Raw genomic sequence first — 26266 nt, forward strand, 5'->3', positions numbered from 1 at the left:
AAAAATCTCAGTTTTCAGTGTACCCATGACATCAGTTCAGGAAAGTAAGTGTATAGTTAATCATCCACAATGGTTGTCAGCTACTTGCCAGAATCGCTGGTTAACACTCATGGGCAAAGTTGGCCATTTGGCTAATGGCTAAAGGTTCATTTCAATATTTTTGTAACATATAATCAGCTATGGCAAGGAAGGTTTGTATACTTGTAATGGAATGTCCTAACTGCTATTAACATATGTGCAATTGTTTTTTCTTTCATCAATTACTTACAAACCACTATAGTGTGCAACAGCTTGATTCAATCATGTTGACTGCAGCCACAGTGTAAAGTTTCATTCAGTTTGTACTTTCCCACATTTCTTTTAAAACAGTTAATTAGTTCCATCCCTTTATTCTGTTTTATTTAGACATGCCCAAACCTCCAGAAGAGGACGTCTTTATCCTTCCAGATGAGTACAAGTTCATCCCAAGAAACAAAAGAGCAGTGCTTATGAAGAACCAGGCTAATCAGAAGCTAAATGTGGAGACGCTTGTGGTGGTGGACAAGAAGATGATGGACAACCACGGCCACGAGAACATTACCACATACGTTCTTACTGTGCTTAATATGGTGAGGGAGACCTAAGTACTGTGGTAGACATTATAGGAGCAAAAGGAGAAACTAAAACAGAAATTCATTGGCATTATTGGAGGTGTGATACTTTGTGTTAAGTACCAATTAGCAAATGTTAGCATGCTAACATGTTGAACTAAGGTGATGGAAATAGTAAACATTATACCTGCTAGACATCAGTGTGTTAACATTGTCATTGTTAGAATGCTGAATTTAACATTTAAAGTACAGCCTCACAGAGCTGCTAGCATTGCTTACTCAAATTAATGACAAATGTGATGTAGGATATGTATTTCTACTGGCACCACCGTGTCTTTCAGCAGGAAAGTCTTGCATTGAATCAACTTATAAAAACATCTTTATCAGTGGATTGAATAACAGCACAACAAAGTCGATTATTCAGCAGTGGCTCATTTTCACTCACACGAAGTGTGGGCATGCTAAACCTTAGCATGTGAAGGACAAACATCAGCAGAATTTGTTTTGGAAGCCATACATTTGAAGTTTGCCATAGCTTAGGGTTTAGTGACCTGACACTGTCTTCCATTCTCACTTATCAGAGAGAGCACATCTAAAAACATGAAACTGATATCTGGGTGAGATCATTGCTTTAACACTCCCAGTGTCCGCCCGTCCCCTCAGCTGATCTGCAAGCTCATCATGCTCGTTTTGCTACTTAATGACTGACTGACAAATCCAAAGATAATCCGTCTATTTTGAAAACATAGTCCCCACTAGTTGAAACCAACTTGGAGCAGTCACAGCTCGCCACAGACGAGTCGTCTAAATACAATATGGAGTTTCACAGAAAACACCCAACCCCCCACCCCACCTTCCAGCTCCCAAAATTTAAATCCGATATGCTATTCCAGCATTTGCATGGATTTATGTTTTCTTCGCAGCGGAGTGGAAAGACTTCAAAGGCGTTAATTACCAATTTAAAAAACACACTGTACATTATGCACATAACACTGAAGCTCTATGGAAACTGGCGATTGTTTCTTCAAAAACACAGTGATTCACTGTATCTGTTGAATTTTGCGAATCCGGAGCTCTGTCAAACACTGGTGTTCCAGGAGATCTTATTAAGTAAGTGGTTTTGATTGCCTCTTTGACCTCTGAATTCTGCTTCAATTTGGTAACAAACCACAGCCATGTGTCCTCTCATGAGTCAGTGCAGATGAAGACCAAACATCAGAAAACATCAGGAATGAATGAGAGTGTTCCTGACGAAAGGGGGGGGGAGAGAGGCTTAGCAAGTGGCACCTGAGGTATTCACAGGGCCCGAGAAAAAGACAGAGCAAACAAAAGCAAAATATCAGGAGTCCACTTTTAAAGCCCAAAGTGTTATGATTGATGGTCAGATATCTTTGTGAGGACAATTGAGCTTATCTCAATTGAAAACAGCAGTTGTGGCTGTCATACATCAAAAGATTTATTTCTACAGGAATGTCAAGGTGTGTTGTCTCATACACTTGACACAGTCTGCTCTATTATATGTGTCTACTTACATATAGATCAGAAATGAACAGTCTCAATATCAAGTATAATATGGCACTGGTAAGCTTGACCCAAAGATGATTTCACATTGTGTCGGACCAGACATTTTTTTGAAGAAGTACTTTATTCTGAATTTCAATATTTTAATGGCTGATCATGCATTCGTTCGACAGATTATTACTTCAAATGTCACTTTACTGACTCAGACTGGAATTCCCCCTCTTTTTTATTTTATAGATAATAACATTTGATATTGAAATGATATCTGGTCACCTTACTGTGACCAGACTTTGATAAATTGATTGTAGACAGAAAAAAAACATTTCAGTAAACAATAGTGTTAATAGTATGCAATAATGTTTGTTTATGTGCCTTTTAGGTCTCCAGTCTCTTCAAAGATGGTACGATAGGCGGGAACATCAACATAGTGATAGTGGGCCTAGTGCTTCTGGATGAAGATCAGGTGAGCATTGCAAAGCTTGTAAGCATTGACAGGTGAAAATCCTTATATGTCCACAAATCCAGCCTCTCAATTCTGTGACTGACATGTGTTTGTATACAATTACCGAACACCAAATAACAGTGTGTGACCTTCTGTGTGACCTGTACACATCATGGAGTTTCTGATACAAAGGGAATGCAAAAACATAAATAGATCATTTGTTTATTTGTTTTCATACCTGAAGGTCTAGATTATTTGGTCTCTCAGAGATTTTCCCGGAGTCATCCCAACTACTAAGGACTTTTACAGCGGTTAATTATAGGGTGTACACTTCCTTGGATCTTTGCCAGATTTAGGAGGGAAATTCTCTTAGAGTGCGGGAGATGGAAGGACAGCTTGAGTAAAAGAGAAGAGAAGAGAAACAGGTGGGGCTCTGTCAGAGAAAAAGAGTCAAGCAGGAGAACGGATTCTGGTTTCCATCCACCTGTGATGTTAATAGATTTCATTCTTCCTTAAGAGGCAATTATCAGTGGAAGGAATGCCAAAAATGGCAAAAATGTCCCAGACCTTTGTCTTCCTAGCAGCAACACTTATTTGACCGGTGTCTCCTCTTCAAGTTGCCTTTAACATAAAAGATCTTGATAATTAACTATGAAGACCAAGCAAGGACCTGGTAATCCAAAAATGAATTGATAATAAATTAATTAATGTAATAGCATTGCCTTTTCCTATTCTGTGAAGTTATGATGTGGTTTTATTGATACTTGTTACTTGAGTGAAGGGGGGGGGGGGGGGGGGGTCATTTATATCCATAACACTTAGCACTCTTTGCTTTGCTTTCATCCACAAAGACAACCTTGTCTCCTTTCTATCTGCCTTATCTCACAGGACGGCTTGGTGATCAACCACCACGCAGACCACACACTAAACAGCTTCTGCCACTGGCAATCCACTCTGGGGGGCAGAGAAGGAAGGCACCACGACCACGCCATCCTCCTCACAGGACTCGACATCTGCTCTTGGAAGAATGAACCCTGTGACACTCTTGGTACGCCTCCAACATTGAGATGTAGATTCTGCAGTTACAAAATGCCCAAAAGTGCTATTTAACACAATATTAATGCCAGAAAATGCAGATTGTTTCCGTAACACAGTCAAGTCATAAGTCACATGAATGCCATCTGTCTCTGTTTCTTGCTGTCTTTCTTTTTCTGGGAAGGTGTCCTTTTCTTCTGTCACACGGTGTCACAACGAGGCTCACATCAGCCAAACCAGATGTTGAAAAAATCTTCAGCTCTCAGATCTTTTCAGCTCCACAGTATTACACTAGTAACATAGGAAAATATACTATGTACATATTTACTGTTATGAGTATAAAAAGCATAATCTGAAAGTATCCATAGCTGCATAATTGCAGATGTAACACTGAAGGGAGTATGAGTTAAGTGAAAATAACACATGCTAATCATGTATACACTTAAAACACAGAACATGCTATTTAGCTATCTGTACAGACCAAGTTCAGCTACTTTAAACATACCCACACACGCACACTCAGTCACTCAGTGTGAACCATCTAACAAACTAACAACAGCTTGTTTGTCATAATGACCATGCAAACACATTGTTGTTTTCCGCACTGTGAGAAAAAACTTCCATTGTGTGTCCCAGAGAAACGCAGAGACACTCAAATACACACACACACACACACACACACACACACACACACACAAACACACACACACACACACTTAAGTTTTGACTTCAAAGTGTTGAGGCTAGCATTAGCCCCAATCGTTGCTATGAAAGCCCAGTTCAAAGGTCTGTGTCTCTGCATGTGTGCCGTCAAAAAAAGAGTTAGCTCTTACTAATTCCCAAAGGTGCGAGGCAAAATGACCATTAAAGCTACCAGCCAGCATATAACACAGTTTATTTGCATTACTATTACAGCCCTATCCTTCAATGTCTTTCTCTATATTTCAAACCAGTTTATAATATCCATGATCTACCTCCTTCCTGACACAAAATAGGAGCTAAATGGAAGTTCTCACAGTCAATCTGCCTGCTTGTGTTTAATATCATTATTCACATTTGCTTTGTACATGAGAACATTACTTTAGGGGTTTTGAACTCTATGGCGAATGACTTAGAGCCGTAAAATAACAAAACACAAGGCTAAATTCTCCCTGAGTCACCGAGACAAAAACATTAAAGGAGGCCCCCATGGGTATTATCCTTTAGATTCAGAGCCAGGGGTGGTGTTGGTGCTGGTGGGTGTGTGTGTGTGTGTGTGTGTGTGTGTGTGTGTGTGTGTGTGTGTGTGTGTGTGTGTGTGTGTGTGTGTGTGTGTGTGTGTGTGTGTGTGTGTGTGTGTGTGTGTGTGTGTGTGTGTGTGTGTGTGTGTGTGTGTGTGTGTGAATGTGTGAATGGACAGAGAGAGGCTTAAAGGGAGCTGAATAGTAAGTTTAATAGAGAATGAAAGATATGAGAAAGAAGTGTAGACAGTGAAATGAAAGGGAGCAGGGGATCGAGGAATGTTTCCACAGAGAGTATGGCAGGGTTTACATGCAGTTTTTCTGTATTTGATATTTCTTATGCGTGGGGTGATTTTTGTGCTTCCCAACTGAGAGAATTCTGTTGCTGTTGCACTGATAATGCATTGCAAAGTTACAATAAGCCCAGTATTTGTTAAGTAGGAGTTAACGCAGCTTGGCAGTGGTTATTGCAATCAATCGTTTACACTTTATGTTGGAAATGAGTGAGTTACCACCGACAAAATAATTGAATTGTGATATTGTATCACTGGTTTTGCAGGTTTTGCTCCAATTAGTGGGATGTGCAGCAAGTACCGGAGCTGTACCATTAATGAGGACACAGGCCTAGGTTTGGCATTCACCATCGCCCATGAATCCGGACACAAGTAAGAATTTACATCCCACTCATACCTAACAAATGGTGGAGTTGAGGCACTGACCATGAACCACATGTCCCTGGTTCGTGTTCGCGATACTTATCCAGCCAGGGGCTTTTGTGCATGTCATTTGTGAACCATCAACTATTCATGAAAGGCATAAATACCCTGAAAAGTAATTAATAATTGAATATATGTATCTACACTCAGAACGTGATGAAAAATGGGGTATGATGTGTGCCATAGTTGTTTTTTTAATTAATTTTTTATTGAATCTTTATTAGAGCACAAGAAAGATTCACCAGAAACAACACAATTATATTATAACGAATTAAAAAAAACAAAAAAAACATCCGATGATAAAACTTTTACATCTCCAAGGAGAATGCAAGACTCTAGTTTGAGGGAAATTTGGAGTTTATTCCCTCTAAACAGTGCATAGGATTTGGAACCAGTTAGTATCCCAATGTATTTCCAGTGGCCATTTGACATGGATTAGCATATGATTTAACAAGATATTTTTTAGGCATTATGTGACGTGAGGAAGTGAGTGGCGGAAGTCCGCGCGGAGCATCAGAGAAATGTGTCACCTGGTTGATTTTGGCACATCTCCGATGCTCCGTTCTTGGGGACCTCTGCTACAGAGACAGGTCAAACACTGTTCATCCACACAATGCCCACATTGCCGCGCAGACCTGGATTAAAATGGGTAAAGTGTCCCTCTAAGCAATGACCACAGAAGATGTTTTCAACCAGTGTTGTGGTTTCTACTTGCTCACCAATGCCACAAACACGTTTACATGGTACAGCCACCTGTCTTCCACTGTCTCATATGAATCCATCATTATGGATCTCTATAACTTATGACGGAAAATATTTTATACCTTTTTTTCTGTCTCCAGTTTTGGAATGGTCCATGATGGTGAAGGGAATGTTTGTAAGAAGTCGGAAGGCAACATCATGTCTCCCACATTAGCCGGTCACAATGGTATCTTCTCCTGGTCTGCCTGCAGCCGCCAGTACCTCAGCCGCTTCCTCAAGTAAGCACACATATTATCTATTACTGCTACACTTTTGTTGTGGTGTTGAAACAGTGTTGAATATATTGATTTAAGAAGCACTTATTGGTATTAATGACATTTATGGGTACCACTGCATTAAGAGTCTCATTTGTTTTTCACAACAGAAGAGCTCCATCACATCCATATGGCATTTATTGATGAGTAATGATTAAATCCTCATGTTAAGTGCTCATGCAAGACATAAAGCACTTTATCAGTTTATTAAACAGGATGATTAAAACAAGAGTCATAAACATAAACAAGAGAAGTTATTCTGCATGTGTTACTGATAGATGAACATGTGTTGCAGGAAAAAAAAACATGTCAGCAGCAGATATCAGTTACAAATGCTGCTGTGATGACTGCACTTATGTTATAGCTATTATGGGACTTGCTTTATTTTGCAAAAGCAAGGACAAGCAGGCCTACTGGATGCACGTATGTGAGAGGCTGAACTATAGCTGACACAGCAACTAAGTGATATGTGGTGCTGCTATTCTCCTGTACGTGTTGTTTTACAGACTGTATGTTTTATGAGTCAACGTACATGTGAGTGAAAGTGTGCGAGGCAGAAAGCTGCGTGCGTGTTTTCTGCAATAATAACATTTTCATGCATACAGCCTGCTCATCCAAGCGCAGAAAAGAAGCATCACAGACAGAGCGTCCATGAGTCTGGCTGTGTTTCTATGTGTCTGTGCATGTGTGTCTGTGTATGTGTGCTTGAAACCAGATAGCTCAGAGCCAGTGCCCACCACTAAATTTACCAGTGTGTTAACTGAACTGTCAGGTCTCCCCTCTCAGAGTGGTGGAGACAGACAGTGTATTTCCTCGCTGAGTTATTAGAGCTGGGGTGACCTCACTCTTGTTAGGCCTGTCAGCCTTATATTAAACTCCCATCACACCCAGAGGCCACGTGGAGGGGATCTCTGCACCACAGAAACAACCAGGGGTCGTCTTCCTGTATAATCACTGATTTAAAAAATGCTGAAATGCTGTACGAATTCCTAATTGCAATCAACAGAATGTTATGATATTTAAATGTTTTTGGCTTAATGTGTCTTGTTGAGTTAACAGAGACTCCTAAATGTCTCTACCTTCATCTGCTATGGAAGGGCAGTGCTGTGTCAGCCAACAGAGTTTACATCACACTCACTCTAAATCTGCCTCTCCTCAGTCAGCTATGACAGAGAAGTCTGTGCCAATGCTGTCTGTATTGTCAGACGCTTTATCTCAGCTCTTTGTCATGCCTAAAATGGATGGACAACTTTCATGGCAGGGGAAACAAACGTCCCTTCAAAGCCACTTGAAGTTGTTTTTGTTTGTGTAAGCCCTGGTGAAGCCCATCAGAAAGTCACTGATACATGAAAGTTAACGTGACCTCAAGGTTCTCTTGAGGTGACATCTCTTTTTCCCAGGGTCAGACATGCTACAAAGGGCACAGTTTGGTCTCCTTATAGCCAACATCTGAGGAGACAGTTGTTTAGTTGAGTTTAGATGAGAAGATCAATACTGCTCAGAAGTCTTTACGATTAGTTTGTAGCTGGAGCTAGAGCCGGTCCAAACCTCCCTGGTGTTGGACGTGTTATTGGCATGTTTTCAAGACTTTTGTGACTTTTTCACCATATGACCTAATATTGCTGTCTTTGTGTTTGATGTACCAACACATTGTGGTGAAAATGCCCAGTGGGCGCAATTCTTATCTGGAAGAGATGAGTGAGGAGATTCTGCAGGGAATCTTTTCTATTTTTGTATGCCCAGCTGATGGAAATCTCGTGACTACATTGCTTACAGCTTAAATTTGGAGAAAAAAACATTGTGTCCTAAACCTCTCTTGCAAAATCTTCTCATGAGGGAATCTGTTCTGAGCTCCACTGGGCTTGTAACTTCATGTGTAAGTGACTACCTGCGTACTTGTGCGCCTGCGGATGTGTGTACATTATAAATGTAATGTATTTTTCAGAAACCTTATGATGTGAATAATGTAGAATATCATAATGTTTCACTTGCAGAACAGCCATTGTTCTCTGTAGACACACAGGGCCCATAAGTCAGTAGATCTCACACACAGAGACACAAATATACTCTGCTAAAGCAATCATGACCACTCACTAGCACGATGAGGCCTTTCCAACATAGTTTGCCTTTTCATGCTCTTTCCACCATATTTTTGTATTATATTCCCCAGACTGCGGTGTATAAGCTGTAAAACATCTCTCTATAGTAACCATTGATATCAGTTAACATTGGAAACCCCCTGCTGGTGTTAGGATATGAGTGATATGGGCAAGGATTTTTTTTTATGTCTGTCACAATTGAGCCTCTGATGCATTAAAACCATTACTCTCAGGATTTGAATTTGGCAACTTGTTATGTTACCATGGCAACACTTTACAGTACTCTCAAAAGTTGGAAACAATGGAGCATCGTGGACTGATACTCTCTGTTATGGAATGCCTGTGTGCAGACACAGTATGGATCTTTTTACACTAGCTACCTTCCATTGATAAAGCGCTGAATAACTGTTTAACTGTTTATGTCAGTTGTATATTACAGAAGTTGTTTAAAAGAAATTATTAACCTTGCCTTCTTTGATTGTCCTACTTTCTTCTCCTGTCCTCTGATGACCTATTCACCTCCACTCCACTCCCCTCGCCTTACCGCTCTACTCCTCTTCTCCCACTTATGTTTACCTCTTTATTCTGCATTGTCCTGTGTCCTCTCTTTTCTTCTTACCGCTCCTTTTCTCTACCTACTTTTCCATTACTTCCTATCTTATTCTTCTCTCCTCCAGTTCTGCTCAGGCCGTGTGCTTATCAGATGAACCCAGAGCAGTCAAGGAGTACCGGTACCCTGAGAAGCTGCCTGGCGAGCTGTACGATGCAGACACACAGTGTAAATGGCAATTTGGGGAGAAGGCCAAACTCTGCACCCTCGACTTTAAGAAGGTAAAATTGATTTTGACTCGATTATGCCATCCCATGCAAATGTAGGAATGAGTTCAAAATCCCATGCTGTGCTTTAATTCTCTCTGGGTTTTCTCAGCCACTTAAATTCAAGTACTTAATTAGTTTAAAACAATGCGGTAGCAATTGTTCCTTAGGAAAAAAAATAGAAACAATTGAGAACGGGTTGGGGGGAATGAGGTAGAGGAAAAAAATAAAGAATAAAGTAAAGAGGAAGGAAAAGATAAAAGAGAAAAGATTAGGATTGTATTCCCTCATGTGCATATACTCTCACATACATGCACACTATACTCTCTTACACACACACACACACACACACACAATATAAACAGTGAGAGTTATAATTCCTCCCATGAAATACTCACTGGGATGGATGACTAAATATACACTGGAGTGTTGCCAATGGGAATATCTCCTTGTTGCTCTCCCATTGTCTCATTACTGCTGATGTTGCTGTTTGAAATACCCTGACTGAGTCCAGATATGGTTTGGATAACAATGTTTGATGTTAAATTATTTGTGTTCTAACATCTGGATTAGAAAACTTCATGGGTACAAATATGGTATCCTAGGCCACAAAATCTTACCTAAAGATACACCTGCCCTTTCAAAACAGGAGTCAATTGATATTTTACAGCTTTTGTTTTTTTGAGACAGTAGTCTCTTTTGAAGTCATTATGACAATGAGCTCATGTATAAGAATCTTAAACTGTAAGGCTTTGGCCAGTTAGATATTGTAGATATTGTGATCAAGTTGACCCGTCTGCCAACTACCGATTTGTGTACGCCTTATATTCATCCAGTTTAATTAGTTATTTTGGCAATAGTTCAACCAGCATGGTTCTTGTATCACCTGAAGGGGACACACTGTTCAACTTTTTGATGCTACTTGTGACTCCCGAATAGGCATTAGAGACTAGAATTGGAAAAAAAACAAAACAGTATATCTTTCATGCAAAGTATTGTCTTCATGTGGCGGACACCATTAGTTCTTACTGCTTAAAAGCCTCAACACTGAATACACTCAGTGAATTATGTTTAAATGATTCATATCTTTCCATCTGATTGGATTTTCCATGGTTTGGAGTGAGTGGACTAGCAAGAAGAGTCTTCCTCCTCTTCAAGCATGGTGGAAAAACAGAGTTGAAAAATGGGCTTCAAAATGCCACAGGGATTATTAGTTGGATTTGAAGCCATCATATCAGCACATGGTATCCTACTTAGCCTGCTCATCTAAACATCGAACATCCGTGCATTATTTCAGCTACAATATCTTTGAGATTTGCTCCCTCATGGTTTTGCTCTTGGTCTTGCTCATGCATCTGGTAGCAGCAAGGTGCGCAGGACTCCAAATCCCCCCAAGCAACACTCATGCACTCTGTCTTTCCAGACACTTGTTACTCGTAAAAACACTACAAGAATCCCCCTCAGCGGTGCAATTCACTGTGTAATGAATTCATATTTCATGAAACTTTTTTGGCAGGCGTTGTCAAGATAAGGTATTGCTGGAGGAGCTAAATGATACTCTCCGTGGTGCGTGTGGTTAGATAGAGCTGGGTTTCCCTAGCACAAAGCAAAATAATATGCATGCATGTTTTTCCGCTTTTCTCTTTTTAACTCCGTTTCTGTCTCACTCTGTCCATTACATCTCTCTGTCTGTCTCTGTCTTTTTTCTTCCATCACTCACTTACTCTTTTCCCTGTCTCTTTCTGTCATTTTTACTGCTACAAAAGGCCTAAGCAAGCAAAACAGCTGGACAAACAGGTCTTGGGACGAATTCCATGGTGGCTCTTGGCAGCAAAAAGCTGAGGCCGAGGGGCCTGTCAACATCTGCATCTGAGTTGTCAAAATCTGATATAGTCATTCAGATAGTAATAGAGTGGACATGTTAAAAAGTAGCGGGCCATGTTTCTCAGGCAGTGTGTGCAGGGAAACAATCCAGTGCTCCCATCTAAATCTTTCATACATTGCCATGACATTGTGTAAGTTTCCTAAGTCAGTTACCCTCTTATAGTTAGTAATAGTACTAAGTAGTAAGCAATATCTTTTTGTATTAATGTTTATATCTAGACCATAAGATGTACTGTATATTAGACAAAAATAATGTATAAAAATACTGACTCCAGCTTATTAATGTGATGACTTTGCCATTAGGCTGCAGAAACAATTGATGTGCCTGTTTTATTATCACTGATGCATTGAATTGCCTTTGGGATAATAAAATGTTAATCTTGCTACTGAAGCATAAATATTTTGGAGATACAAGATTGCTGCAGTGCACACTATTAACTTGCCAGAAGATCATTATTAAGACCATCTCCATTTCAGCAAGTTTCCATTAACATGTTGTAATAGCTCTCTAGTGGCTCAATAACAATGTAATCATAATTTATTGTTATTTGTTTGAAGTTGTTGGGAGAAGAATCATGATACTCAGCATGTGAACATGTAAGTTAGCAGTGCAGTGTAATTTATTACTCTTTGACTTTCTTCCATGTTGTCCCAGGATATCTGCAAGGCTCTGTGGTGCCACCGAGTTGGGAGGAAGTGTGAGACCAAGTTCATGCCAGCTGCTGAAGGCTCTGCCTGCGGACCCGATATGGTGACTCAGCTTGTGTAGTTGTGTGTGTGTGTGTGTGTGTGTGTGTGTATGTGTGGGCTGTGTGTGTGTGTGTGTGTGTGTGTGTGTGTGTGTGTGTGTGTGTGTGTGTGTGTGTGTGTGTGTGTGTGTGTGTGTGTGTGTGTGTGTGTGTGTGTGTGTGTGTGTGTGTGTGTGTGTGTGTGTGTGTGTGTGTGTGTGTATGTGTGTGTGTTTGGCATCAAGTGACTGGCATGGGAATCCATTCATTTCTATTGGACTTTTTTATCCATCGCCTTCGAGGCAGTTCTAGTGTTCATGTCAATAGGGACATGATGTTAATCATCACGTTTATGTAAATAAATAAATTGCCATCCATTCAGGGTGTAGAGTTATCCTTTAATCATACCACCAGTAATATAACCTCTGTTCCATTTTAGCTGAAGGAGCCAAAATGATTTTGCAGTTTATACGCCTGCTTTGTCAAATGAGGACAACATGTGTTTTTTTTAATGTTTGTTTTTTTTCTACTTGACTGCAAGCACACTGCTCCATAGCAACAGCTTACCAAATACACCCATGAATAAAAGGTACTTAACAAGAGCCTCTCACAAACATTTATTTGCAGTTTTGACGAATATGGCCAACAACACAATTCAAACAAAAACATTGGAAGATTACTCCTATAAAATAAATGAATTAAATTACAGAGGGGATTTTCTCTTTAAGGCTGTAGGTGACCCAGCAATAGTTTTTCACTGTGCTGCTTATCAGCCGTTTGGCATTTAGTATAAGAGGAGCAGAGCTTGTAAAGAGATGTCTCACACACAGACGCACGCATAGATTCCTCCTCCAAGGGAAACCACTGACCTCTGGGTGAGTAAATTGCACGCAGGCAAAATTGATGGAAATACTATTATAAAAGTAGCATTTATTGAGTGTTTAAGTGTTATGTAGTGCAGATACTTCCACTCAATTCTGCTATTTCAAGACAAAAGGCCTTGAACTGTGGTAGACTGCACTTCTTTTAACAGTGTATTTTTACACACCAATGTCTTTGTCCCAGTGCAGACCAATAACTCAACTTGTAAGCAAAGAGGTTGGATTGACTTTATAATGTTTTAGATTTGAGTTCATTTGAGTGCAGTGTTAATAAAACCTTCCTTTTTGATGGAGGTACCACACTCTCCCTCCATTATTTTACCTCAGGGAGCAGCTGCAATTGTTTTGTTGCTGACATGGCATAAAATATGCCATTTGGGCTCGGGCCAAAAAGCAATCTGTGCTCTTTATTTATTCTTTGTTTCTTTCCTTACTTCTTTCAAGATGATTCTCCCCCAAGGCTCGCTCTCTCTCTTGCCCTCTCTTCCCTGACAGCCCCTCATCCACATTTGCTTCTCAATATATTGAACTTGATGGTTTAATCCCGCCCTCTCCCTCCACGGGACAATTAACTGAACACAAACAATGACAGGCTCACTTAGGAATCCGTGGCACTCAGCCGCAGGGGGAAAACTGAGGGGAAATCAGCTGTTCTAGTTCTTAGGACCATGAGATTAGTTGGAGGTGTGTGTGTGTGTGTGTGTGTGTGTGTGTGTGTGTGTGTGTGTGTGTGTGTGTGTGTGTGTGTGTGTGTGTGTGTGTGTGTGTGTGTGTGTGTGTGTGTGTGTGTGTGTGTGTGTGTGTGTGTGTGTGTGTGTGTGTGTGTGTGTGTGTGTGTGAGTGTGCTAGTGTGGGTCTCGTGGCAGGCATAACCACACAGTGAGAACAGCTGAATATATGCCCCCCTATCAATACCAATGCATGAGTGGGTTGTGTGTGCACAATTTATGTGTGCATGCAAAGGTTCTTGAGATCAATCCAAGGCGAGCAGTTCAGTATATTGTGACTGATGTCATCTTGACATGGACAAATCCAGTTCAATCATGTGCCAGGGAACAGCCCGTGACATAATGTTGCTTTAAGTGAGTCTAGATTCCACAATATAGTCTTACATTACATTTAGCGAGTTGGAGTGTAGTACCGCCAATTTCTGGGGGGGAAATGTGATTGGTTGGTAGGTGAATGGTAGGAGTATGAGGCATGAGCTTCCTGTAGCACCTCCATCATATCATGCAGTACACTCTACATACAAACTGTATTCACATTTAATATCCCTCTCCTGCCTTGCCTGGTTGCCTAATGGAACACATTTTGCCACTTGGTCAGAGTGGCCTCTTTGTAGAAGGGTGGTGGTATCTGAGGAGGTTATTATGAACCCCACTGAACCTCCTCTGTGTAGGGTAAGAAGAAGCAGCTGGTGACGTGTTGTGTGTGTACATGGGTCTCTGCACACTTCCTAGGCCAGATTGTGAGGGGACTTTGCCTCTCCGAACTGGGAGAGCATGGGTTTGGTTTTTGAAAATGCATAAAAATCAGCAGGTTCTGGTTCTATCCCAAAAAATATACTAATAAACAAGTCACAAATAGGCTGGTACCCCACTGTTTCAGTTGATTTGCAGTGGAATTAAACAAACCACAGTGCTTTGGCAGAAAGTTAGTATAATGTATTATTTTGTTTTACCAGTGAAGAAAATATTACTGTGTTGATTTGTGCATTGTTGGCAACAATAGTTCAACCTGTTTTATATTTTTATAGTACATGAAACAGGTTGAGGTTATAAAAATGTGAATTAGGGGAAAATTCAAATGTTAAATAGAGTCTATGAAAATGCAAATATGACTATCACTGTTAGAGAATATCCTTGACAACCATGAGACAGTTTTTCCACATTTCAGTTGTGTGTTTGGCTTAGCTCAGTTAATTCTAGCTGATGACAGCTCAAGGTAGAGGCGTTCCAAAAAGCAGCACAACTGAAGTTTCACTGATAGATTGTGAGTATGTAACCAGGACTGGGCCATGACCTTTTTGACAGCAGTTAAAAGATGAAAGCTTTATCTTACAGACCTCTACTGTGGTTTGACAGACAATCATCATAAAGAAGATAATGGGTGGGGTCCGTTGGAAAGTCTGCATGTTTTTTTGACGTTTTTATGGCTCTTTGCTTGTGTGCCTCAGTTCTTCTGCCACCTTCTCTCTCACTCATCATTTTTCTCTCTCTTTCTCCAGTGGTGTCGTAGGGGCCAGTGTGTGAAACAGGGTGACGAGGGCCCGAGGCCTCAGCATGGCCAGTGGTCAGAGTGGTCATCCTGGTCTGCCTGCTCACGAAGCTGTGAGAGCGGAGTCACTTATCGAGAGAGGCAGTGCAACAACCCCAGGTAGAGATGTACACATGTACAGAATAACAGTCCCTAACAATGATGGTTGATATCATGTTTGTGTGTTAATTGTGTTGTTATAGAGCTGGAGCCAGCAGGTGATTAGCTTAGCTTAGCTTAGCTAGCACGTCTTAAATTAGGTAATTACACACTGCAGTGTGTGTGTGTGTGTGTGTGTGTGTGTGTGTGTGTGTGTGTGTGTGTGTGTGTGTGTGTGTGTGTGTGTGTGTGTGTGTGTGTGTGTGTGTGTGTGTGTGTGTGTGTGTGTGTGTGTTTCTTTTTCATCTGTACACAAACAGAAATGTAAAACTGACAACGTGTGGCTTTGCAATTAGCAAGAGCTGATTAAGGTGGCCTCTTACTCATTATGCTTTACCAGTAAAAAAGTTATTTAGTTCCATGATAGTTCCGTGCTAACAGGATATTACATGGTTCACACTTTGTACTTGCATTCACACACATTGATTAACCTTTACTATATTGCAGTCCACCCTGTTTTGTTGTCAATTTATGAATTTTCTTTAGATCTTAGTTCCTGTCACTATGCTGTCCAGTAGCGATGGCTTATTGTTTGAAAACTGATTTCTACCTTATGAACCTGACGGCATGATGTTGTTGGGACAGCTGATTCTGTAGATGAGGGCCACATCTACCTAATCAGCTCCTCTTTTTTTTTTTTCTATATTTCTCATGGACCAACAAGGATGGTTTTCTTTGAAGTAAATTGAGATTAAGTTAAAAATAGTATGGCCAGTCAGGGGCCTTCATACGTGTAGAACCCCAGTGCTGCAGCCTATTTCAGCCTGTGCATTAATCTATGCCCCCAGAAGGAGCAATTCACTGTTTCTAGTATGCAACAACTGGGAGCAGTGACTTCCTGGAGTCTTGTCATTGTTCTAAATGATGTAGTCAAAGAGCTCAAAACTGGGGTTAGCTACCCCTAAATATCACTGTTAGCTATATTGTTGTTGCCACCTGAGCAAACATACTTGAAATTATTTCACATTCCCGTATTTTTTTGACCATGCTTTCGTACTGGTCTGTGATTGCTTGACACAAGGTCAGGAGTACATTAAGACACCTGATTAAATAGTGAGGATCACTCACGTGGGGCCGTCCCTTCATCACTTATCTGCTCACTTAGTCCCCTACTCATCAGTCACTCAGGATTATTTGCTCCGCCAGTCAGTAAGGGGGCCCTATCCCAAATGCCGGGGCCTCCTCTTTATCATGCCAGGATCCTGACAAGTGGCAGACTAAATTAGACAGAGAGTGATGAGGAGAAAGAGAGGGAGATGGTGGTGGGGAGTAAGGAAAACAAAGACAGGCAAAGAGGGAAATAGAAAAGGGGGAGGAAAAAGGGGGTTAGGAGAGATGACAGAGAAGGGGTTAAAAAAGCGAAGATGAAATGCGAATCTGAGAGGGAGAGAGAGATAAGTGACAATGTGATTAAAGGGCTTACAGAAGGTGTAATTGTCCTGTGGAAGGGATTTAAGGAACATAGCCCAGGGATATACACCTGTGATTGGAGAAGCCTTCACAAAGACACAATCAAACACAGCCACATGTATACGGGCAGGCATATACTCATTCATGCCAGTACAAAGAATTACAAGACAATTTCATTTTGTTTTGGATTTAACGCACTTTTGCTCACTTGAATGCAACACCAGTGTCATTCTACCTGTAACTGTTACACATCATTACTCACACACATGTAACGAAATCCGGACATCACGAGAAAATTACTCTATTAAACTACTGAATATTAAACAGATGGAATGATACTATTCAATCCTTCTCTGCAGACCTGCATATGGAGGGAAGTTCTGTGAGGGCTCCTCTAGGTCGTACAAACTTTGCAACACAGAGGACTGTCCCCCTAACACCACTGACTACAGAGCGCAGCAGTGTGCAGAGTTCAACGGCAAACAGTTCAGAGGATGGTACTATAGCTGGAGGCCATACACAAGAGTGGATGGTGAGAGAATGGTTCCATTCTTTTTAAAAACTACTCAGGTAAACAATGAAACAATCAAGTAAACACAATGCTTGCTGCCTGTGGCCCCTGTGGTTATTTCCCTTCCTCCACAGATCAAGATGTATGTAAGCTGTACTGCTTTGCTGAAGGCTATGATTTCTTCTTTGCCCTGGCCAGCAAAGTTAAGGACGGGACTCTCTGCTCACAGGACAGCTCTAATGTCTGTATTGACGGACTGTGTGAGGTAATACTTTTAAATGTCAAGCAGTGAGAAAGTAACCCGGTTAGTCTGAAGAAATATGTCAAAGCGTAGACAAGTGAGTGCTAGATTTTTTTTTGGAGGTGATCATTTGTGAAGTCTTTGAAGTTGAGCTATAAATTCTGAGGGTTGATTCAGCAGTAGGAGAACATCAATAGACACCCTCGCTGTGCTGTTTCACCACTACTTTAAATGTCATGAAAAAGAAATGTTGCCCTGTCTACACATAAGGGATGAATGATGTTAGTTTTCAACTGATGTAATTTATTTTTTGTTGCATTTTATGCTTCAGATCTACTTTATTGTCAAAAGCAATGATGTGTTTCCTCCCACAGAGAGTGGGCTGTGACCGTGTTTTGGGCTCCACAGCTGTGCTTGATGCTTGCGGGGTGTGTAAAGGAGACAACTCCACCTGCAAGATCTACAAAGGACAGCACACCAAGCAGCATTATACTAACCGTAAGTCAGAGTAGTAGAGTATTTTTTGTGGGGCTCCGGGGACATCCATCCGTGCCTCATGTAAAGAGGCTGAAGGTCCTTGAGGCAGCGGCCGCGGGTTCAACTCCGACCTAAGGCCCCTTGCTGCATGTCTCCCCCTCTCTCACCCCCTTCCTGTCCGTCCTATATAATAAAGGCTTGGAAAACTGCCAACAAAATAATCTTTAAAAAAAAAATAATAATAATTATTATTTCTCTTTCGGGTCTCAAGCTGAAAAAGTTTAGAAATCCCTGCTTTATCCCAACAGCATTTGTCTGCCTTTTATCATTTTATAGCTCATACACAGCTATTAAATGTGTCTGTTGTTTAGTATGTTTTACTCTTTCTCAGAGTACTATGGGGTGGTAACCATCCCAGCAGGAGCTCGAAGCATCCGCGTTATGGAACTGAATACATCCAGCTCTTACCTGGCTGTCAGGGACACCCAGAGACGCTACCACCTGAACGGGCACTGGACGGTGGACTGGCCAGGCAGACACCCTATCGCTGGGGCTATTTTTGAGTACAAGAGACCTTACAACAGACCAGAGAGCCTCATATCCACTGGCCCCACTAATGAGACACTAGTCATAGAGGTAAGGGAAAGTATTGCTTTGACTGATATGCATTTAACATTTTATTTATGTATGTAATTGTGCAATGTTGACCTTCATCTCATTGCTCCCAACACATTTCTTTCTTCTGTAGATATTGTTGCAGGGCTGGAACCCAGGTGTACGTTGGGAATACACTCTGAAGAAAGCTGATGAGAAAAGGAACCACATCAAACACAATTATACATGGGCCATCATACGCTCCCAATGCTCAGCAACTTGTGCCGGAGGTAAGTGTCTGCATGAATGACAAAAAATATTGTTTTAGCTGCATCATCGTATAAAATTAAGTCAAAATGTTGTTTTATTTCCAAGCTGCACTGGTAGATGTGTTCAACATGTTGAATAGTTTTTTTTCATTTCCCTTATCACATCAAATCTGTTGAGCAGTCAGCTGTTCTTCTGTTTGGTAAAAAAAAATGTGTAAAAATGTGTGGCTTTTCTTTTTACGTCAATTTAATTCTGAAATGATTTCAAAGTCTATTGCAAGGATGAAAAAGGAGAGATCATCCTTCAGACCTCAGATCTGGGCCAGCATCTAAAGCTCAGTCTGGCTCTCTCTGATCTGTAATAAGGCTTTTAGCTACAGGTTAAATGGAGAGGGGAGCGTTCCCATCATTACTGAGAGGACATTAGACAGCTCTTATATGGGACTGGTGGGACCTCTTCTTGTTCTACTGGAGACCTGCTATTACATGCACACACACAAACACACACACGCACACACAAACTGATATGCTAAAGCAAACACACACATGCATGTCTTCGACCATGCAGTGGACTTTGTCCCACCTGAACCAAGCACGTGTGTGTAAGTGAGTGAATGTGTGTGTGTGTGTGTGTGTGTGTGTGTGTTTACTCATACACATTTCTGTTTGTGAGTGCTTGTAGTGTATTTGTGTGTGTGTGTGTGTGTGTGTGTGTGTGTGTGTGTGTATGTGTGCTTGCTTGCTTGCTTGCTTTCATGAGTGTGAACAAAGCCCCCAGTGTAGAGTTCCTATTGATTGACACTGCAGGTTAAAGTTCCCCACCCTGGTCTGTTGTGGTCCACCCTAACCACCTCCACCTCTTTGTGTCCTGATTGTAGGCCATGATGGGTTCGGGGTCGTTTGCTTTATTAAAGAGTGTGACTGAGAATGAGTTAGGATGTGCAGATTGACCATGCCTAAGGCCAAATACCAATCAGGATCTGTGAAGCTCGGATTCAAGTTTCTCATAAATCCAACAACACTGATAGATCTACATTTGTGCCAGAACTCACCAAAACAAAAGTCAGGGCGTTTATTGGTTTATTTTGTTTAATAGCGTCTGAGAAACTAAGGAAACATTCGGTTTTATGTGTCTTTTCCATATTATACAAAGACAACATTTTTCTTTGCACATCACACCGAAGGAGGTGTGGTGAAAAGATGCATGTTTAAATGTTTAAACATTCCTTTCACTACCTAGAAGGTATTCGAGTGTGCAACGTGGTCTCATGGGAGGGCGTATAAATAGCACGCCACTTTTCATGACTTGCATGACTTTTCGCGTGCATGTCTACGCATATTAAGCTTTTCGCGTGTCATTTAACGCCCGTTGTTCCCCAGGGTTAGGGTTAGGGTTAGGGTCTGGGTTAGGGTTAGGGTTAGGGTAAGGGTTAGGGTTAGGGTTAGGGCATTTCACGCCCGTTATTTCAGCCATCCTTCACATGAAATATTGATTTAAAAACAACCCTCTGACAGAAAGCTCCACCACTTCGTATTTCTCCGGAAAGTAGCGGAGAAATACGAACACGTGGGTTTTCCCTCAATGACATTTGTGAGTGAAATGACAACGCCATCTCTGCACTATACAAGTCAATTGAGACTACATGGCGTGAAATGACACGCAAAAAACATGACATGCGTTGTAATTATACGCGAGATGGCTTAAGAGAAATAGCGTGTCATTCACACGCCTTTTAGTGAGACCAGGCTGGAGTGTGTGCAGCGTGAAACCAATAAAATTAAACAGGTGTATTGCAGGTATATTATGTGCAAACATTTAATAGCATCCTGTAGCTTGACCCACTGACTTAGACAACACTGCTGTTTTGTTCAAAGTTCCAAATAACTTTCAATCATCCAATTATACCCTTCTCCGTAACTATTTAATGCAGTCACTATAAATATGAGCCTACAGTTTTGTTTTGATGTAATTTTATAGTAGCCAAATGTCAGAAAGAATAAGAGTGTAAGTCAAAATGGAAATTATATTCTCCTGTCATGACGATGTCACTGACATTATTGATATGTCACCCATGCAGGCCAGATGAACACTAAATCTGCATGCTACAAAGACTTGAGAGTACAAGTGAATACGTCCTACTGCAATCCCAGATCAAGACCAGCTACTGGACTGATGCCCTGCAACACCCAACCATGTCCAGCCAGGTCAGTCCCTCTGCTCTTTCATATGTCAATGTTGCAACTGCTAGCCATAGTAGTGATGGCTAGTGAAGTAAATGCATCTACTCAGTAAGGTCAGTCAAGGTTCATCCATTGCATTGGTTCTGTGTTTAGCCATGCTTGCGTCTAGGATTGGTTATGTTGCTCTGTGTGTCGGCCGGTCGGTCCAACACTTTTGTTCAGACGTAAAAAGCTTACCAACCATTGAATAGATTAAAATAAAATTTGGTGCAGGTATTCATGGTCCCCAGATGATAGTAACTTTGGTGATTGCTTGACCTGTTTTCTAGGATCACCAGCAGGTTTGAAATTATATTTGTTTAGTGAAATATCTAACAACTATTTGTAGAGACTATTAAACAACTATCGGATGGGTATCTAAAATATATTCGGATATCCGTTGTGTCCAGAAGATAAATTCTACTGTCCTTGGGGATCTCCTGACTTTTCCTCAAGCACCACAATCAGGTTGACATTCTTTATTTTTAGTTAAATATCTCTACAATTATTGGATTGATTGCAATGAAATGTGGTACAGACACCCATGTCCCCCTCAGCATGAATTGTAATCACTTTGCCAGATTGTTTGTCCAGTGTCATCATCATCAGGTCAATTGTCCAGTGATTTGAATTATAACTAAATGCCTGTATAACTATTGACATTCCCATCAGCTTATGTAAAGTGCTTATTAACAAATGATAGCATGCTAACATGCTAAACCAAGATTGGGAACATGGATAACATTATACCTGCTCAAATTCAGCATGTTAGTGTTGTCATTGTGAGCATGTTAAAATGCTGATATTAGCATTTAGCTCAAGGACCGCTGTGACGCCTCACAGACTCTTCTTGAGATTAGAGTTTTTGTGATTTAATTATCACAACTGATTCAACTCAAACCCTAATGATGTCAATGATCATTTTTGGTCGAAAACGTTTGTGAATGACCTCATCAATACATCTATACTCTGGCTCTCAATCTGGACATCATTAGAAAATGGTACTTGAACAGTGCAGACATGTCATCATATTTTCCTGCTACATACTTTTGGATGGAAAAAGACAAAATAGTTGGCCCATCTAGACTTCTAGACTTTGGGGTATGTCAATTATTCAATTGTTCAATTGGCGTACCCTGGAAGGGCTATTTCGTGTACCGTATGTGACAGCCAAAAACATTGTTGGCTGTTACTGCTCAACATTCTGTACATGCACGTTCATGTTTGGAACTTGAGGAGGCAGATTTAGGGGCCACCAGCCGAATAGGTTGATATAGTTATTCAAGCTCAACATGCTGGTGAAGAGATTTTCTGGACAGTATCTTAAGTATGCTCTCTGCCTTGTCTGAATATCCTTTTTATATGTATTTTCTTTCTGCATCTCTCATCCTACCTCACCATATGGAGGTCTAGTCTTTTGTCTTTCTACCTTCTGTCCTTTTCACCTTCCTCCTCCCTCAATCCTCTTGCCCGCCATGTGTTATTGGTCTATGACACCTACACATCTGCTCTGTAATTTCTTCACATGCGGTGTCAAAAAGAGCTGTTTATTGGTTGAGTCAACTCTTCCGAACTTCCCACACTATCTCCTCATAATAAAGTGAATGAAGGGTGTCAGGCAGCACTGACTGCCCTCTCCACCCTTTCCCAGCCCAGTAAAGCACCTGTTGTTGATGACATTTTCCTCTCATGTAATGAAAAATAACTAACATTTTGGCCAAAACATGTGTGTGAGACACGGGGAAGAAGGGGAAGTACCACCGGATATTCTCTTCGTGTCTTCATCCAGTTGAGCATGATACCTCACCAACTGTCAGTAATAGTTAGCTTCTATGTTTGTTTAATTTAGCAGGCCAAGGACTTGTAAACCTTGGACTTGTAAGCATGTAGCATCACTGTGGGACCCAAGCTCATAACAAATCGCCAGTTCTCTGGATCCATCAACACCCACCAGTTTAAGAAACACTGCTAGATGCAAAATGCACTGCCAGCTGAATTAATGGGACATGTTCGTTTCTACAATCCCTAGTGATCGTCAGAATGCAGTTGGGAAGGAAACATTATCATATGTTGAGGTTCACTTCCAGGAGGCTGTTGCCAAGAGGGCTTTTGTCGATGTAAAATGTCACTGCTGTCACTTAAAGTGGCACTAACACATTTTCTTCAGTATGATGTATGATGACACCAGACAGAGAGAGAGAGTGAGAAACCCGCTAATGGTTCTGTGGTTTCAGGGTGTGTTTCTGTGGGATCTTGGCTCAGCTCAGTTGCTTCAGTCACTGTCTATACCCCCGGCACACAGAGCCAAGATGGAGGATCAAAGATCAGTCAATGTGGTGTGATGCTGCGGACATCATAGGGAGTGGTGCGTCCGCTGACAGGCAGGACATGTATGAAAACACACACACATAAAAACACACACAGGGGAAATGTCCCTCCCTTGTCTATGCTGCTCTGGACAGTGTCATGAAGGGTAAAACCCTGGCCAGAAAACAGATCAGTGAAAGACACTCTCGGGATAACATTGGTTTTAATGAGAGGGGGGATTTTTTTAAAGCCATGTAACACTGCGCAAGATCATTACTGTAGTAAGTGAGTTACCCAGACATGCTAATGTCTGCAGCTTACATTAGAACAAACACATTCCCAACACTTTTGCTTTTGTATTTTTGGTTTTGAAAAGGCTAGAAAAAGACACCACCCTGTAGTACCCATAGCATAATAATAAAAGTGCTTAACTTGATCAAATGTTATAAAACCCAATAAAGTAATAAAACTGATATTATAATAACATTCTAATGTCATACCTCAATAATGTAATAATATTTTTTTTTTAAAGTATGTTGGTTTTTTTTTTATCTGGAATGTGTGTAAAAAGTGTGCAAGTATATAATATGTATAATAAGCCTATACTGAAATCACTAATATTTGACACTGAGCCCATGTTTGGAGAAATTCTACAATAGCTGGCTATAATAAGGTATTACATTATTGATACAAATGTTATTACAATATCAATTAGGACATTTTATTACATTATTGGTCAAATTATGTATTCTGTCCCCTGTGTGTATGTGGCAGAAAGCACAAAGTGACAGATAGCTGAAAGGGATAAATGATGACGAGACATCACATTTTCGATCAGGTTGATTGCAAATTTTGTTACATTTTCAGTCGTTATTACAATTTCAGGAATTGATTACATTATTGGGTGCTACACACCCTCCAAACTTTATATATACAGAGTTAGTTTTTTTCACAAACGCCCCATGCAGAGCACTTCTACTTGTAGAGCAATCAGGACTAGTTACGGTTGCTAAGCTATGATTGGAATATCAATGTTCGGAAGGAGCAACAGCAGTCAATAATTAAATATTATTGACTACCTAAAGGTAATGGCCTATAACTTCATATGTACTGGGTCTCTGTCTGTGTTACTGTCCAAGTTACAAAAACTGTGGCACTGAAGTGCAAATCAAAACAGCAAATAGAAAAATGCAACAGTAAATCATAAAACACAATGGCAATATGAAAACACTTCAACAAATCATAAAACACAACAGCAAAAAGGAAAACAAGACAACATTAACTTCTAGCAGAAAAGGTATGGCCTATCTATAAGAAGATCCTCCTGATTGGACAGACGGACTGTCTGTCTGTCTGTCTGTCTGTCTGTCTGTCTGTCTGTCTTATTACAGGAAGGAGAGGTGAAAACACGGAAAAGAGCCTATTTTGAAAACATGAGTACTTCTGAAGATGCTTTCGCTATTATTAAGAATTATTTTGGTGCATAAGTACGAGGTGATAGTTGATATGTTGTCAACCAATCACAACATCAGGATGGATATATCTGACTTTGTGGCAAGTACATCGGCAAAAACACTATGTATTAAACGTAACCTTTGCTGAAGTACTTGCCACATAGTCCGATAGCCTCATTCTGATGTTGTGATTGGTTGATAGATAGGCCTCCTTTTTTTTTGGTATAAGTTAATGTTGTTGTATTCTATGTTTCTGTGTTAATTTTTATGAATTGCTTTTCTGTTTTCCTATTTTCCGTTGTGTTTGATGGTTTGTTTTATGATTTGCTGTAGTGATTTGCGCTTCAGGGCCACCATACCTAAACATAGTAGAACCTCAACAGAGTAGGTGCAGAACGCTGAGCATCCATCAGGACAACCTCTGCTCAGACAGAGTATAGTAGATTCCTCTCTCAAGGAATAACAAGAGCATTTATCCAGAGGCTTTTGTCAGCTGCTGTTCCGTTCCTCTGTGCCTCTATTCTGAGTATTCCCACGTACACTCTTAGCAATGGTTTGAAATATTAGCCAGATTCTCTCAAATGAAGTGGACACTGCTGACAAGTTGTGCCTTGATTTACGAGCAGAGAATGGTTTAGCTGAGACACTGACCTCATTTTAGTCAGTGTTGCATATGGATGTCCGGAACAATTTTGTTGTCGTAAGTCCAAATGTGACTTTGTCCCCCGCATGTAAAACTCTTTTGTTTTGTTGTGGCCAAATCAAGCCTTTTAAATTTTTTTAACAAGTCTCATTATTTTTCAATTTACAAAGGCCATGCCAGAGACAGGCCTTGTTGTAACTTTGATCCTGCCTCTTATGCATGGAGAGACAAACAGCTAAAGCAAATTACATCAAACTTTGAGTTATAGAGAGGTGCACGTTTTTGCAGATTTTGTCATATGCATATAAACCATATATTAAAAAAATATACGGGATACATGCAGTCATTGTGTATGATGATGCTGTTGCTGCCATGTTGCCAAGAGCAGCATGACAGAACCCCCCACCCCCCCCCCCCCCCACAAACACACACACACACACACACACACACGCAATCAAACACACATATACACGCACACACACACATAGGAAGAAGACAGGGAAGGGCTGGAGAGGAACAGTGGTGGTGTTTGGTTACTGTGAAGTTCACTCCCATCCAAACTCTCTCACCCTTTCATCAAGACCCCCAAGGAACAATTTTCTCTACTCCACCCCACCCAAAGAAGTGTAAAACCTGAATCTAAAATCTATTACAGTAACACTGATGCACACATTTCCAGAAGTGCATTAATCTTCAGTCTCTCTTTCCCTCTCTCTTTTGTTCTGATCTTTGAAATCTCCCCTCTTGCTCATGAAGTCATCCTTTCCTTAATCTGCA

The 26266-nt window shown here is 40.8% G+C and overlaps 1 protein-coding gene across 1 annotated transcript in view; it reads left to right on the forward strand.

Annotated features, from left to right (window-relative positions):
- The window catches only part of adamts16 (ADAM metallopeptidase with thrombospondin type 1 motif, 16), a gene marked incomplete at both ends in the record, with an annotated part of 52090 nt that overhangs the window by 16841 nt on the left and 8983 nt on the right, over positions 1-26266 (forward strand). The window contains 14 exons of the mRNA XM_083918960.1: positions 406-608; positions 2491-2574; positions 3442-3601; positions 5368-5473; positions 6367-6504; positions 9317-9470; positions 11995-12090; positions 15176-15324; positions 17133-17305; positions 17419-17549; positions 17900-18023; positions 18394-18638; positions 18751-18886; positions 20944-21070. Of these exons, the coding sequence (XP_083775086.1) occupies positions 406-608; positions 2491-2574; positions 3442-3601; positions 5368-5473; positions 6367-6504; positions 9317-9470; positions 11995-12090; positions 15176-15324; positions 17133-17305; positions 17419-17549; positions 17900-18023; positions 18394-18638; positions 18751-18886; positions 20944-21070 (2026 nt within the window). The remainder of the gene's footprint in view (positions 1-405; positions 609-2490; positions 2575-3441; positions 3602-5367; positions 5474-6366; positions 6505-9316; positions 9471-11994; positions 12091-15175; positions 15325-17132; positions 17306-17418; positions 17550-17899; positions 18024-18393; positions 18639-18750; positions 18887-20943; positions 21071-26266) is intronic.

The sequence above is a fragment of the Echiichthys vipera genome (genome assembly GCF_963691815.1).
Source record: "Echiichthys vipera genome assembly, chromosome: 8".
NCBI lineage: Eukaryota > Metazoa > Chordata > Actinopteri > Perciformes > Trachinidae > Echiichthys > Echiichthys vipera.